General features: G+C 38.7%; 1 protein-coding gene across 1 annotated transcript in view; it reads right to left on the bottom strand.

The window, feature by feature from the left end:
- The window catches only part of BMPR1A (bone morphogenetic protein receptor type 1A), a 130,317-nt gene that overhangs the window by 19,992 nt on the left and 93,825 nt on the right, over positions 1-16,500 (bottom strand). Inside the window, exons 2-4 of the mRNA XM_060191144.1 lie at positions 14,498-14,711; positions 6,474-6,636; positions 3,287-3,389 (exon numbers count right to left, since the gene is read on the bottom strand). Coding sequence (XP_060047127.1) covers positions 3,287-3,389; positions 6,474-6,636; positions 14,498-14,564 — 333 coding nt within the window. The 5' untranslated portion in view covers positions 14,565-14,711. The remainder of the gene's footprint in view (positions 1-3,286; positions 3,390-6,473; positions 6,637-14,497; positions 14,712-16,500) is intronic.

Genomic DNA, 16,500 nt, shown 5'->3' with positions numbered 1-16,500 from the left:
CTTCTGCATCCCACAACGATCTTGGGTCCATACTCCCAGAGGGTTAAAGAATAGGAAAGCTATCAGGAGAGGGGATGGGATACAGAGGTCTGGTGGTGAGAATTGTGTGAAGTTGTACCCCTCTTATCCTATGGTTTTGTCAATCATTCCTCTTTATAAATAAAAAATAATTTAAAAAAGTAAATGCACTGTAGGATAGCTGAAAGGAAACGAAACTGAAAGGATAACTGAAATGATACAACTGAAATGATACAAATATAAAAATTATCTAGTATATGAAATACAAATGATGTTCAACAAGTTGGGCTGGGGAGATAGCATAGTGGTTATGCAAAAAGACTTTCATGCCTGAGCAACCAAAGGTCCCAGGTTCAATCCCCAGCACCACCATAAGCCAGAGCTGAGCAGTGCTCTGGCTTAAAAAAAATTGTTTTTCAACAAATTAACTATTCTTCCTCTAGTAAGCATAACATGGATTCTAGCCCAGATGCCAGAACAACTTCTAAAAGCTTCTCTACCCTTAGAAAGGGGCCAGGTGGTGACGCACCCTATAGAGTACACATATTACCATGCATAAGGACTCAGGTCTGGGCAAAGCATGGTGAGTAGCACTAAACTGGGGACACTGGAGTACCACTGTGCTATCTCCCTTAGCTCACTGTTTATTTTAATGACAAGAACAGAGAGTGACCAGAACACTAGTCAGCTCTGGTCTGGGCTGGTGCTGGGGACTGAACATGGGAACTCAGAGCCTCAAGCATGAAAGTCTTTTGCATAATCACTATGCTTTCTCCCTAGCCATCTTTCTTCAATATTTTCTAAATGATCAAAAAACATGTATGTATGACAAATTTCTAAATGATCAAAAAACATGTATGACAAATATGTAGATGGTATAAAACTGGAAGAAAGCCAAATTAGCACCTTCTTAATTTATGACAAATTAGGGCAAAAGAACCATTCTCATAGATTAATTTAGTATAGACAAATATATGCCAAAATCTGGGCCAACAACTCAGCAGTAGAACACAGGATTTGCTCTAAGGCTCTACGTTCGGTTCCGGGCACTACATATGCCAGAAATGAGTAGTACTCAGGTCCCTTTCAGAAAAATAAAAAAATATTTAAACAAAAAGTTAAGAGACAGGTATGTGCCCTCACACCTATGGACAACTCATTTTTGACGAAGGGGCCGAAAACATTAAATGGAGAAAGGAGAGTCTCTACAAAGAGTGTTGGGGAAAATGGGTTGAAACATGCAAACTTAAGAAACTGAACCATCACTTATCACCATGCATAAAAGTCAACTCCAAGTGGGTCAAAGACATAGATGTTGATAAGAAACTATCAAACAGATAGAAGAAAAACAATGGCAGAACACTTCACAATCTATGCTTCACACATGTCTTCAAATATTCAAGTCCTACAGCAAAGAAAACAAAACCAAAAATAAATCAATGAGACTACATCAAATTGAAAAGCTTCTGCACAGCACAAGTTACCATCACCCAAACAGAAATAAACCCTACAGAATGAGAGATCTTTATACAACATACTTCAAACAAAGAACTAATAATGAAAACTAAAGAACTCACTCAACAAACCTGGCAAAAACAAAAACAAAAACCAGCAACAACAACAAAAAAAACCAAAAACCAACATTAGAAAATAGGGTGAGGAGATGGACAGAAATTTCACCAAGAGGACCAACAGACACATGGGAAAATGTCCAATATTACTGATTATCAAAGAAATGCAAATAAAGACAACAATGAGAAAACACTTTATGCCTGTGAGAATAACATACTCTAGAAAGAACAGAAACAAAAAATGTCGGAGAGGACATGGGGATAAAGGGCCATTTTCGCACTGCTGTTGGTAATGTAAATTGGCCCAACCCTTGTGGAAAAGCCTGGAGATTTCTTACAACACTAGCAATGGACCTACCCATGACCTAGCAATTTCCTCAGGATTTAACCAAAGGAAACAAAAACATCTATTAGAAGAGATCTGTGTATTATGTTTATAGCAGCCCAATTTGTAACAGCCAAAACTTAGAAGTAACTCAGGTCAAATGATAGATGAATAAATTAGAAAACAGAGTTATAGACACACAAAATAGAATACTACTCAACTATTAAAATGGATGAAATCTCCTTTGCTTCATCTTGGATGGAATTTGAAGGCATCATATTAAGTGAAGTAAGTCAAAAAGGGAAGTACAAATACCAAATGATCTCACTCATAGGTGAAGCTTAAGAAATAAAGATAGAGACGAAAATCACAAAGTGAAACCTGGACTAGGTGTGGTGTACTGCACCAAAGCAAAGGTCTTTGGGAAAGAGCAGGGAAGAAGGGAATGGAGAGAACCTTAAGGTCCTGTTGCATGATACACAGGGAGATAAGTAACTGAACCTATGTGTCTAAAATTGCACTGTAAACCATTAACCCCTCAATTAGAGAAAAGAGAGAAGTATGTAACAAACTTCACTGGATTCCTATCTACTTGCTTGTTCCAAGAAACTAATAGCACCAACAAAGAATAGAATGTGGTTCAATAGTAGTAGACTATTGAAGACAAGGTATTTGGGAGTCAGGCAGTAGCACAGTGGGTTAAGCCACGTGGCGAGAACTGCAAGGAATAGTGTAAGGATCCCAGTTTGAGCCCCCCTGATACTACTGCTGCTAAAATAATTTCTCTGAGATCTCCTTGTAAGGTTTAGCATTTCTAAGTTGTCTTAGAATGACAACAAAGATGTCTCCATCCCTTTAAATTTAAATTCAATTTTTCTAATTAACAAATAAATGTAACTATCTGAATTAAAGTAATCTGGGCCAGAAAAACAGTTGCCACCATCATTATTACTTGAAAATTTAGGATTCCAGTTATTTGCTTACAAGTACAATAGATAGATCATACACACTTCTCCTAAGGGATGGAGAGGGGCTGTCAATGTATTTTTTAAAAATATTTATTTCCTTTTTGTTGCCCTTATTGTTTTCATTGTTGCTGTTACTGATGTCATTGTTGTTGGACAGGATAGAGAGAAATGGAGGAGAAGACAGAGAGGGGGACAGAAAGATAAGACACCTGCAGACCTGCTTTGCTGCCTGTGAAGCAATTCCCCTGCAGGTGGGAAGTTGGGGGCTCGAACCAGGATCCTCACGCCTGTCCTTGTGCTTTGCGCCACCTGTGCTTAACCCATTGCGCTACCACCCGACTCCCAATGTTTCTTCATATAGTCTTTCCCTTCTTCAATTTCATGGGCCCCAAATTAGATCTTACTTTGCACTGGAAATCAGATCCTTCATATTTCATACACCCTGAAGCTAATGTGGTTTCTCCCTGGTCATCTTCTTCTATGATGGCAAAACAATGTCCATTAGTTCTAGAAGAAAAAGGAAAAGAAACAAAAACCATAAATTTATATACGAAAGCACTAGATAAACCTGAGCTTGGATATGAACTGGTGGCCTCTAATACCTCTTATTTTAAAAAACTGCATTCACATGTGACTTATTAGTGAAATCATTTGAGTTTCAAGGCAAAAGAAAGCTGTCACATCTGAACTAAATCTAAAAGTCCAATCAAACCCCTATCCAGTGTGGAAAAAAATAAAATCCTCCAAATGTGATTATTTTTTTTCAAATGTGATTATGTAATAACTTTTTGCTAATCAGCCATGATATCACAGAAAGATGATTTGCAAAATTCTACACAGTAATAATTTTAGTGTTAAAAACACACATTTAAAATAACTTTTAGTTATAAAATCTTCAGTATTTAAGTACTATAATAATCAATAAAAATGAAGTTTTACCTCACCTACTTCCTATTAGTTATCTCACTCACTCCAAAGCTAACCTTATCAAAGCAAGGACTGCAAAAGCTGAATAAAGGCAAGAGACTGGCATACTTTAATGATGACTCTTTAGTCACTATCAGGCCACCCCATCAGCTGGGCCCCTATTTGAAGAGTCCTGAGATTCCCAAACAGACATGATGGGCCTAGACCTCAAATAAATCCCTCTTGCATTTTACTGGTCATTTCTATCAGGAACAACAAAATAGACCCCTGTGTGGGCCCCAAAGGACCTTGCCCTCAGCTTGGATCAACAATGATAGAGAATGTTCTATCCTCCGAAGCGAGGATGGACAACATATTCTATGCTACACCTGAGGAAGATGGGTTGATATTGGGGCAGCTTGGAATGTTCCTACTAATGACTGACCACAGAATGTGAACTCAGATCTACAGGGATGCAGTGGTCACATAGGCTCCTAAGCTGATTATGGGCCCCAGACCAAATCAAATAGATGGGGTTTACAGTCAACAATATTTATACCCCTTTCCCATATTAGGGAGCTACTCTCTTCCCTGATCCAGCTTTCCATTCCTTCTCCAGCCATGACATTTTGTAGATAGCCTACTATCTACAAAACTCTCCATCTGCACTATTCCAGCCTTTAGGTCCATGATTGATCAACAATTTGTTTGGCTTTGTATGTTAGCTCTCTTTTCAGCCACCAAGTTCCAGATGCTAGCAGGATGCCAACCAGACTTCCCTGGACAGACAACCCTACCAGTGTGTCCTGGAGCTCTACTTTCTCAGAGCCTCACCCTACTAAGGAAAGAGAGAGGCAGGCTGGGAGTATGTCAATACCCATGTTCAGTGGGATGCATTGGATCGACCTTCTCGTGGTGCATCCCGTGAGTACCCATTCATTGGGGAAAATGACGATCCTTCCTAGCCGACTGAATCCACATGGATCCCAGTCACTTTCAAAGCCAGCAACAAGCAGCTCCTGACAGCTTTCAACCTGATGCTGTTGACTGGCTACGTTAGAAGGGCAAATGCTAGAAGAAGAAGTGGGGAAGCAATTACAGAAGCCAGACCTTCCACCTTGTGCACCTCATAATGACCCTGAGTCCATACTTCCAGAGGGATAAAGAATAGGAAAGTTATCAGGGGAGCTCTGGTGATGGGAACTGTGGGGAGTTGTACCCCCCATATGCTATGGTTTAGTCAATGTTTCCTTTTCATAAATAAATAAAAAAAGAAAAAAAATGAAGTTTTATATGCAACAAAAACATCTTGAGAAATGTTTTTTTATTGAATATAATAGGGAAAAATTTTCTAAGTAGTGGGAATTGCAAGATATTTACATAAATGTGTTTGTATGCTGGAGCTCTTCCCTAATATATTTAGACTTTTGTGTAGGAAGAAACTTCTACACTCTTTTTTTGGGGTGGGGGAGACAGGGTGAAGTTGGGGGGTGCTCCTACTTATTTATCTTTTAAAAAAAATTTTTATTACCTTTACACTGGATAAAGACAGCTAGACGTCAAGAGGGAAGGGGGTGATAGAGAGGGAAAGAGACAAGGAGATACCTGTAAGACTGCCTCACCATTCAGAAAGCCTCCCCCGTGTATGTGGGGACCAGGGGCTTGAACCTGGGTCTTTGCACATTACATGTGCACTCAGCCAGGTGCAACACCACCCAGCCCCCTATTTATTTTTCTAATCACCAAGTATATTGCTTCTACTTCAAAGAATCTTACAGGACTGTTTACTTTAAAAAGGAAGTGGTGTGTGTGTGTGTGTGTGTGTGTGTTTCTATTTAAACTGATGACTGAATTTTACTCTAGCTTATTAACTGCTTACACATGTCAGGCAAACACCACAGATTGGCAAGAAATTACTTGGTGACACAGTGGGCAGTGCTCTTCTATGACAAATCCCTTGAACTGTCACAATAAAGTCAAGACAACAACTCTGAGATGTGACAAACCATCAAAAAATTTTAAGATTTTACATGTAAACTTTTATACTTTATATCTGGTTATGAAAAGTATGCAATTACCAGGAAAGAGAAAAAAAGCAAGACATTAATTTTGTAACAATTAGATGGTGAGATTGGATTGTTTAGGGAACTTTGAGAGATTTGGTAAGGCAGTTCTTCAGTATCTTCAAGAATGTGGAATAGAATTGTATGACCATATCTAAATGTACTGAATAGTTAACATACAGTTATGTGGGGAAATTAAAATGGTTATGTTCATCAGATTTAAACTGAGTTCACCTGTAAAAAAAATTAAATATCTCAATATAATTCTAATACTTATTTCAATCAATTTAAAATTAGACAGTTCTATGTGAGTTTTTATGGTTTCTTTTACTATAGTCAGTATCAATAACCTAATGGTAAAAAAAGATTAATAAATAAATTAAAAAATTTGGATAAACACCAGGGGCCTTTTCTCTACTTTGAAGTTACATTATAATGTTACTGTAAGAAAGTAACTATCAATCACTTCATCTTAAAATGCTTTTATATACAAAACAAAAAGCTTTTTGGCTCTTTGGAAAGATACCATATAAAGAAAAAATAGACAATGTAAACAATTCTCAAAATAGCAATAAGCACCGATTCTATTCTCATAACTTTACGAATTGCATAAGATACTTACATGCATGTGTTATTAATAGCATCATCCGGGCAGTGTCCTGAGCAGTAACACTTTAAAAAAGGCAAAGTATCCTCTGGTGCTAAGGTTACTCCATTTTCTGACTTTTTCTGGTCAGAGTCTGATTTCATTCCAGTACCATGGAGAACTCTGTCTAGATTCTGCCCTGTATTCAGTGTGAAATTTATAAATAAGTCATTTCTGAAAGTCCAGTTATTTGATTTCCATTTTCTTTTTAAGATTTAGTAATTTGTTTAATAAGAGAAAGAGAAGTATAGTATCATTCTAGTATATGCAGTGTGAGAAATCAAGCTCCAGACCCCATGGTTACAAACAGTCTTTGGCTCTACCACTGAGTCATTTCCCTAGGTGTCAATTTTAATTTTATTTTTTCTTAAATTAATTTATTATTGGATAGAGCCAGCCAGAAATTGGGGGGGGGGGAATAGGGAAAGAGAAAGATGCCTGCAGTCCTGCTTCACCACTTATGAAGCTTTCTCCTGCAGGTGGGGTCCAGGGGCTTGTGCACTGTAATGTGAACCCATAACCAGGTGAGCCACTGCCTGGCCCCTCAATTTTAATTTTCTGTGAGGATAAGTTTCTGAGCTTTTTATTGTTAAGTGAAGCTAATGATTTTTGTTAACTAAAACCAAAATCCATTCATGCAATTAATAGCCACTTATTAAATAACCTATTAGGCATAGAATCACTGTCTCAGGTATTATGGCGCATATGGAAATGGCAGTGTCACAATTTTAACACTCATGAAAGCAAGACTGGCATGATATAGAATATGATCATAACTTGCAAGAAAGGTAAAAAGTGGGAAGCAATTTCATGAAAGGGTGAGGTTATTTCCAATGATTAGACAAGTAATGGCTTATTTACTTATGTATGTATGTATGTATGTATGTATGTATGTATGTATGTATGTATTACCAGAACACTATTCAGATCTGGTTTATGGTGGTGCAGGGGACTGAATCTGGGACTTCCATGCCTCAGGCATAAGAGTGTCTTTACATAACCATTACACTATGTCTTCCCAGTAATGGCTGTTTTCTCAATTTAATTTTTGGTTATCACCTCTTCAAGGCCAACTTTTTCAGATAGAAAGGCAGAGACAGAGTGACAGAGAGAAAGACACCACTGTACCAAAGCTTCTTTTCTTAAAATATTTTATTATTTATTGAATAAAGAGAAATTGAGAGGGAAGAGGGGAATGGGGAGGGAGGAGAAAGGGAGGGAAGGAGAGAGAGTGAGAGAGAGAGAAAGAGAAATACAGAGACACCTGCAGCCCTGCTTCCCTGCCCTTGATGCTTACCCACTGAAGGTAGGGACTGGGGGCTTGAACCTCGTTCCCTGCATACTGTAACATGTGTTCGACCACCCAGTCTCAGATCAAAGCTTCTTTCAATGCAGCTGAGGGCTGAATTCTAACCTGGGTTGTGCTCAGGGTAAGGTATATGCACTATTCAATTAAGTTATCCTGCCAGCCTGGCTCATATCTTAAAAGTCATTGGTTCTGGTAGTCGGGTGGTAGCAGCGGGTTAAGTGTATGTGGTACAAAGCACAAGGACTGGAGTAAGGATCCCGGTTCAAACCCCCCCACACACCTGCAGGGGCGTCGCTTCACAGGTGGTGAAGCAGGTCTGCAGGTGTCTATCTTTCTCTCCCCTTCTCTGTCTTCCCCTCCCCTCTCCATTTCTCTCTGTCCTATCCAACAATGACAACATCAATAACAACAACAATAATAACTACAACAATAAAACAAGGGCAACAAAAGAGGAAATAAATTAAAGAAAAAAAAAACTTAAAAAAAAGTCATTGGTTCATACTTATGACTAGCTTTAAAACTAAGTCCTTTATTTGTGTCTTTATGTGAAAGTGGAGTTGCTCAGCATCTTGCTTTGGAGTATAATTGTTTAAGTAAGGGAACTGTGAGAACATAGCGATTAATCATATTATCTGGTGACTTTCGCTCAAGGTCAATGGTTCAAATCCACACCAGGCTGCCAGGAACTGAAGGTTACTGCAGGTCTGTAGTTAGCTTGTGGAAACAGAATTGTATTCTTGCATTAGAGTCTATTAGTCTCAAATGACAGATATTGTCATATTGGGTACTGAGTCTTTCAGGCTGAGAGTAGGACAGAACTAGAACAATGCTTTAGTGATTTCTTCTTAAATTAGCTGAAATTGGCTATGCTATTTTTGGTAGAGCTGAACACAAAGGAATGAAATATAGAGACAAACAGGCATGATACCTTCAGATGAATTAGCTAAGCGTTTCACTATCGAGCTAAGTAAGCAGTGCAAGGGATAATGTGGACTTGCCTTTAAATCTAATCATATCAAAGAGACTGAGAGAAAAAATAGCAATTATGCATGTTGTTAACTGCAAGTGAATGTGTTGTTAAATCCCTTTTAGTATTTCCACATCTAAAATCTAATTATTTCCACTTAAAACTTACCTATCTCATTAAGTGCATCAACTGTATGTAAGGAATGAGGAAATGACTCACTAGGGGAGGCTGTTCACTAGGTACAAAGCACATGCCTTGCATGTCTTACTTAAGTCTTGGGTTTGAAACTTGGCACCACATTAAGGAAGCACATTTGAGATTTTTTTTTTCCCTCTTTCTCTTTATTTGGAGGATTAATGGTTTACAGTTAACAGTAGTTAGGATATGTGTAATATTTCATTTGAGATCATTTAACCAACTATAAATTTTATTATAACAGAAGGAAATATCAATTTAACAGGAAAAAAGGCAAATATAGGACACAAAACTGGTTTTTCTTTTCTCTCTCTCTCCCCCTTCCTTTCATTTTTTTTTTTTCCCCACTTTATTACTACTGCTTGGCTCTGGCTTATGGTAGTGCCAGGAATTGAATCTAGGACTTTTGGCACTTCAGGCATGAAAATCTTTTTTCATAACCATTATGCCATTTCCCCAGCCCAAAAATGATTTTTCAAAAACTCAGTGTTAACACACATCACTTCTGAAAATACTATTTGAATTTATGATATAAAATTTTAATTATAACATGCAATATCTCAAATATTTATTCAATAAGACACTACTTAGAGATCTACAGTGCATAAGCAACATACTGAATTCTGGAAACTGATCTGATCTGGTACTTGAGAAACTCGGGAGGAAGTAAACAGAAAGGGGAACAAGAGTATATGTCAACAAAAATGTGAAAAGTGATATAGTACAAGGATTTTATGTAAACAAATAAAGGAATCAATAAGACAAACTTATTCTTGTATGTCAAAAGCACACACACAAAAAAAAACCACAATGAAACCTGAACTACATCTTAAAATTGTAAGATTATTTCACTAAGTAAAGGTATGGATAAAAAGAAATATTACTAGCAAGAATCTCTCTACCTAAGAGAATCAACCCCATGGTTTAAAGAAATCTCTTAGCTGATGGTTCCTAGATTTATTTCTTTGTCTTAAGTATTTCAAAACTAACTTGTCCAAAACCATGCTTTTGACTTTTTCCCCCTTCAATTTTATTCTTGCCTCAAGTCTGCTGATTCAACTTCCATACTATATCTCAACGTTTTTCCATTTTCTCCTCCAGCTCCACTTGCATTATCTGTGGCCAGTATATTATGCCATTTCCATGATAAGAATCTCCACGTTTTCCCTACTGAGTTCTTGGCTGCTTCAATCTGTTTCTAGCATGGCAGCCAGTCTTATATGCTTAAATCTGATCCTGTCATTTGGCCTGTTTAAAACAAATTAATAGTTTCCTATATACTCAGAGCCATCTACCTCCTTCATTATGCTCAGTTATACCAATCATATGAGTCTCTTTGTACTCATAAATCCTACAGGTTACATTTTAAAACACACACATCCCATCAATATTTAGTAGCTTATATGCTCAAGTGTGAAAACTCAGAGAAAAACACACTGAAGTACAAAGATAAATAGCTAAGAGTCAATGAACTATACAGGTACATTTTACACCTACTTCTGTCATGAACAATAAATAATTTTAGCTCATCAATGGTTGTCATTCAAATTTTATTCCTGGCTAAATTAATTTCTCCTACTTTCCTGGGAACCTACTGGCTTCCTTTGTATATAAAAGAGGAACCCTTCCCCATCCTTAAGACAGAACGTCTACTATAGGAATCAGAAGGGAAAAGTTAGAAAGAGAGTTGGAAAGAACAGGAAAGCATTGCGCAACAGTAATCAGTAACAGATTCCCTTAATCTGTGTGTTACAAAGTTGTGGCTACTAGAGATTGTCTCAAGTTTTCCTTCCTCTGAATGGGAGCTTATACAATATCTTTTTTCTCTTCCCCAGCAGGGATATGGCTGAAGCTTGGTGCCTACACAACTCCACTGTTTTTAGCAGCTATTTCCCCCCACCCCCTTTCTTTTTTGATAGAGGAGAGAGAGAAAGAGTATCACAGACAGACCTATAGCACCATTCAGCTTTTGTAAAAACTTCCCCTCTTCAGATGGTGGACTTGAGTCCTCACTTAAATGCTGTGTACCAAATTACCACCCTACCCCCTTTCATTATTTTCTGATTCAGAGCAATCATCAAACTATTTTTAAAAGTATCAGATTTTGCTCTTATCACTGGCCCATCATTTTTCCTAAATTGGTGCACTAACATCTGACAACTAATTGTCAATTTATTTTCTCTAATAAAATTTTATTACAAGGGTCGGGGTAGATAGCCTAATGGTTATGCAAACAGACTTTTGGAGCCTGAAGCTCCAAAGTCCCAGGTTCAGTCCCCTGTACCACCATAAACCAGAGCTGAGCAGTGCACTGGTTAAAAAAAAAAAAAAAAAAATTATTACGGAGGGGTTTGGCACTGACACATCCAATAGAGTGCTTGTTAGCATGTGTAAAGACCTGGGTCCTTCCTCCATCTGTGGTGGGACAGTGTTGCAAGTGTCTATCTTTCTATCTCTATAAGAGAACAAGAGCAATGGAGTTATTCTGCAGGTACTGAGCGCCAATGATACTCCTGGTGGGAAAATAAAAATTTCATTCTGAAACAATTTGAGGGGAGTTGGGCGGTAGCACAGCGGGTTAAGCGCATTTGGTGTTAAGCGCAAGGACCGACATAAGGATCCCGGTTGGAGGCCCTAGCTCCCCACCTGCAGGGGAGGTGGTGAAGCAGGTCTGCAGGTATCTATCTTTCTCTCCCTCTGTCTTCCCCTCCTCTCTCCATTTCTCTCTGTCCTATCTAACAATGACATCAACAACAACAATAAAAAAAAATTGAATCTGGGTGGGAAACAAAATTCTTGTATCATGTTGCTTTTGTGTAATATATATTTAAATTTTTTGCTTTTTTTTTACAAGAGCACTGCACAGCTCTAGCTTACAATGGTGCAGGGAAGGGTCAGGTGGTAGCACACTTTATTGAGCGCACATGTTACAATGCACAAGGACCCAGATTTGAACCCCCGGTCCCCACCTGCAGGAGGGAAAGCTTTGCGAGCGGTGAAGCAGGGCTGCAGGTGTCTCTCTGTTTCTCTCTCCCTATCTCCTCCTCCCCTCTCTATTTCTGACTGTCTCTATCCAACAATAAAGATAAGTTAAAAAAAAAAAAAACCTGGACTTCAGAAGCTCAGACATGAAAGTCTTTTTGCATAACCATTATGCTATTTCCCCCACCCTTCAGGAAAATTTAATAGCAAAATAAGATCACCTGCAAGTGAGGTAGCAAACATAAATGTCACTTTTTAGTATAGAGTACTATTGAGTTTTGTTTTATGATGGTGCTAGGAGTTTAAACCTGGGGCCTTTTATGCCTCAGGCATGAAAATCTTTTGGCATAACCATTATGCTAACTTCCCAGGCCAGGCAGGCAGCATTAATTTAATTCATCTTTAAAAATTTTTTTTATTATCTTTATTTATTTATGGCTAGAGACAGCCAGAAGTTAAGAGGAAAGGGAGTGATGGAGAAGGAGAGACAGACACCTTCAGCAATGCTTCACCACTCAAAAAGTTTTCCCCCTGCAGGTGGGACTGGGGGTTTGAACCCAGGTTCTAATGCATTGTAACATGTGCACTCAACCAGGTGCACCACCATTAGGCCTCCAATTAAATCCACCTTCAAAACTATGACAGCTTTAATAGATACTGATCAACAAGACATATTTTGCATATTAAAATTAAGTGATTACTAAATGTACTATTTTGTACACAAAATGGCTTTTACAAGGGAACTTTGGGTCTGAGGAAATAGCATAATGGTCACACAAAAGACTTTCATACCTGGGGCTCTAAAATCCCAGGTTTAATCCCACCATACAACCATATGCCAGAATTGAGCAGTTATTGGGGGTGGGGGCAATTCAATTTACAGCATGGTAATAATGGTAAGGCCCTTATACCTAAAACAAAACAAAATATGCATTTTATTCAGTATTACATTCACACTTTAAAGTGAAAACACATTTTTAATAAATATTTATTTATTCCCTTTTGTTGCCCTTGTTTTATTGTTGTTATTCATGTCGTCGTTGTTTCTATTGTTTATTTTCCCTTTTGTTGCCCTTGTTTTAGTTATTGTTGTTGATGTCATCGCTGTTGGATAGGACAGAGAGAAATGGAGAAAGGAGGGGAAGACAGAGAGGGGGAGAGAAAGACAGACACTTGTAGACCTGCTTCACCACCTGTGAAGTGACTCCCCTGCAGGTGGGGAGCAGGGGACTCGAACCCGGATCCTTATGCCGGTCCTTGCGCTTTGTGCTATGTGCGCTTAACCCGCTGCACTACCGCCTGAGCCTGTGAAAGTATTTTGGAAGAGAAATTTATGAAGTCACATATGAGAATGGGTGGTGGTGGTAGTGGTCGTGCATCTGGCTGAGAAAACATGTTACAATGTGCAAAGACCCTGGTTCGAGTCTCCAGCCCCCACCTGCAGGGGCAAAACTTTGCAAGTGGTAAAGCAGTGACATAGGTATCTTTCTTTCTCCCACTCTATCTCCCTTTCCCCTCATGATTTCTGGCTGTCTTTCCCAATGAACAAAGATAATAAATTTTTTTTTCTTTAAAAACAAAAAACAATGAACTGTCCTAATTAAACCAAACAGAAAAAAGCTCATGTGCAAATACACTCCATCTGTTTCTAAGATTCACCATAATAATTTCCTGATTGACTTTTCCAAGGTATGAACATACAGTAATAACACTGTACTGCTTCCCTATTACTTTCAGTACTCTATGAAAAAAAAGTCTCAGTACTAGGCACACAGATGTGCTTTCCTGAAGATTTAGCTTTCCTGAAGTCTTTAAATTGGATTTTATTGTTGTTTTCTATTTTGTATTTTAAAAAGAGGTAAGAATTGCTAGTCAAGTTTCAAATAACTATCAGGTCAGGTGTTTTATACTTCATCCCAGCTAAAACTTAGTAGGATCTGATGCATCTGATGCTGAGTATTAAAATATCTATATTACAGATAGAATAGTCTCAGAGAAGCTAAGATTTTAGAATTAGCTGAAAGTGTTTCTATCAAAGTCAGGTTCAGAAACTATTTGGCATACATTTATGATCTTTGCTTTTAACTTAAAAGTCAAACTGGTATACAGAATTTAATTATTCAAAAAGGGGTGAGAGTTGAAAAACAGTTGTAAAAAAATTAGGTCTTTGATTGGTTAAGAAATAGTACAGCAATAAATTACTACCATCCAGCTACTCAAAGACAAAATCCTGCTATTGTAACAATACAGATGAACCTTGAAATAATATTTGCTAAGTGAATTCAGTCATAAAGACAAAGACAGTATGACTTCACTCATATGTAGAACAGAAAGAACAATGCCATTAAACAAAACCAGATTCTAACCACAGAATAATTATCATAAGGGAAGGGGTGAGACCATGGCAGCAATAAAATATGTAAACATCATGGTGGTGATCATGTGGTGATCACAGCTGCATGCCAGAAACCTACTCTACATTGTATTTCAGCATACAAAATTTTTAACAAGTACTGAACAAGATTACTTAAACAAATATTGATTTACCTTGAACGTGTGAAATGATGAACAAATAGGCTCCCAATAATCTGATGTAAATATACAGATGAGTCATTGTTCAATTTTAATGTTTCCTGTTCACTGTCACCTTTAATAACTGGTCTTGTTATGTTACAGATTAAACTGAGATTATTCAATGGGATTTTGTTGTAAAAGGTCTCAATCACTTGACAGTGACTCCAACTTCCACTGCTTTCTCCTACTCCTAAAAGGGGGAACAAAAAATTAAAAGTAATACATATAAAAGAATTCTGAAAGGATATAAAAATAAAAGATACAATTAAATAATGAAATAGACTTCAAAGACTACAGCTAGCATTTCCTCTTCAATTCCTTTTTTCTTCTTTCTGTTCCTTGTCATTTCTAGCAAGGGAGGTCTGCATCTCTTGGACACAGGTAGTGGCATAGTTCCAGCCCAGGGCCTTCAGCATGTTTTTTTTTTTTTTTTTTTTAATATTTTATTTATTAATGAGAAAGAGAGGAGAGAAAGAATCAGACATCACTCTGGTACATGTGCTGCTGGGGATTGAACTCAGGACCTCGTGCTCAAGAATCTAGTGCCTTAGCCACTGCACCACCTCCCAGACCACAGCATGCTCTATGTTCTATGCTCTAACAGCTAAGCATTCAAGTTCATAGCTCCAAGTTCTATGCTCTAACAGCTAAGCATTCCCCATGCTAAAACTAGCTTAGTTTAAAGGGAAATGAGGAGAGGAGTTAGCGTAATCCAAAATTTTAAATATTTGAGTAATGAGTTGCTATTTTACCTGACCTTAGATTAATTATATGTTAGATAAGCACACTAAATAACCAGTGTTTACTGGATGCACTGAAGTAAATTATTCTTCTTCTTCTAGCGTTTGCCCTTCTTCCGTAGCCAGTCAACAGCATCAGGTTGAGCCTGATGTAAAGTTTCGAGACCTCCTTTGAATCTGGAGAGGTGGCAGTCGTTGACTAGGTGAGTCATAGTCTGTCTGTGGCCGCAGGGGCAGTTCGGGTCATCTCTGGCTCCCCAGAGATGGAACATAGCGGCGCACCGGCCATGGCCTGTTCGATAGTGATTGAGGAGGGCCCAATCATAACGTGCTAGGTCAAAGCCGGGTTGACGCTTGCAGGGGTCTGTGATGAGGTGTTTGTTCTTTACCTCAGCTGACTGCCAACTCTGTTTCCAAGAGACTGGAACACAGAAGTTCAGTGTAGGCATAGGGGACCAGATTGGATGACGAGACGTCAAGCGTTGGACAGGGTGGGCGAAGATATCTGCGTATATTGGCAGGTCCGGTCGAGCGTAGACGTAGATGATGCCGCATCCCGACGAATATCTGGCGGGCGATGTTGCTAAGAACTGGCAGCCATGGAACTGGGGTGGAACGGATGGTTCCAGAAATTATCCTCATGGAGGAATATAATTTGGAATCGACCAAGTGGACATGGGGGCTATGGAACCATACTGGGGCACAGTATTCTGCAGTGGAATAGCATAATGCCAGAGATGATGATCGTAGTGTGGAAGCGCTCGCGCCCCATGAGGAGCTGGCCAGTCTTACAATGATGTTATTCCTCGCGCCCACCTTTGCTGCAGTTTTTATGAGATGTTCGTGAAATGACAGAGTGCGATCGAGAGTAACGCCAAGATAGACTGGCTGGGCTTCATGCCGGATTCTCGTATTGCCAAGCTGCACATTAAGCTCACGCGAGGCCGAGGCATGGTGTAGATGGAAAACAGATGATACCGTTTTTGCAGTGCTAGGGATTAGTCGCCATTTTTTACAGTAATCAGATATCAGAGACATGTCTTTCGTGAGTGTTTCCTCGAGGATGTCAAACTTGGATGCCTGAGTTGCACAGCAGATGTCATCGGCGTAGATGAACTTCCTTGAGGAAGTTTCTGGGAGGTCATTGATGTAAATATTAAATAGCGTAGGAGCCAGAACAGAGCCCTGGGGGAGGCCACTTGAGACAAGTCTCCATCTGCTAGACTTGTCACCCAG

The sequence above is a fragment of the Erinaceus europaeus genome, chromosome 1 (assembly GCF_950295315.1).
Source record: "Erinaceus europaeus chromosome 1, mEriEur2.1, whole genome shotgun sequence".
Taxonomy (NCBI): Eukaryota; Metazoa; Chordata; class Mammalia; order Eulipotyphla; family Erinaceidae; genus Erinaceus; species Erinaceus europaeus.
Note: the sequence above shows the minus strand (reverse complement) of the source record. Positions and strands in the feature narration are given on the sequence as shown.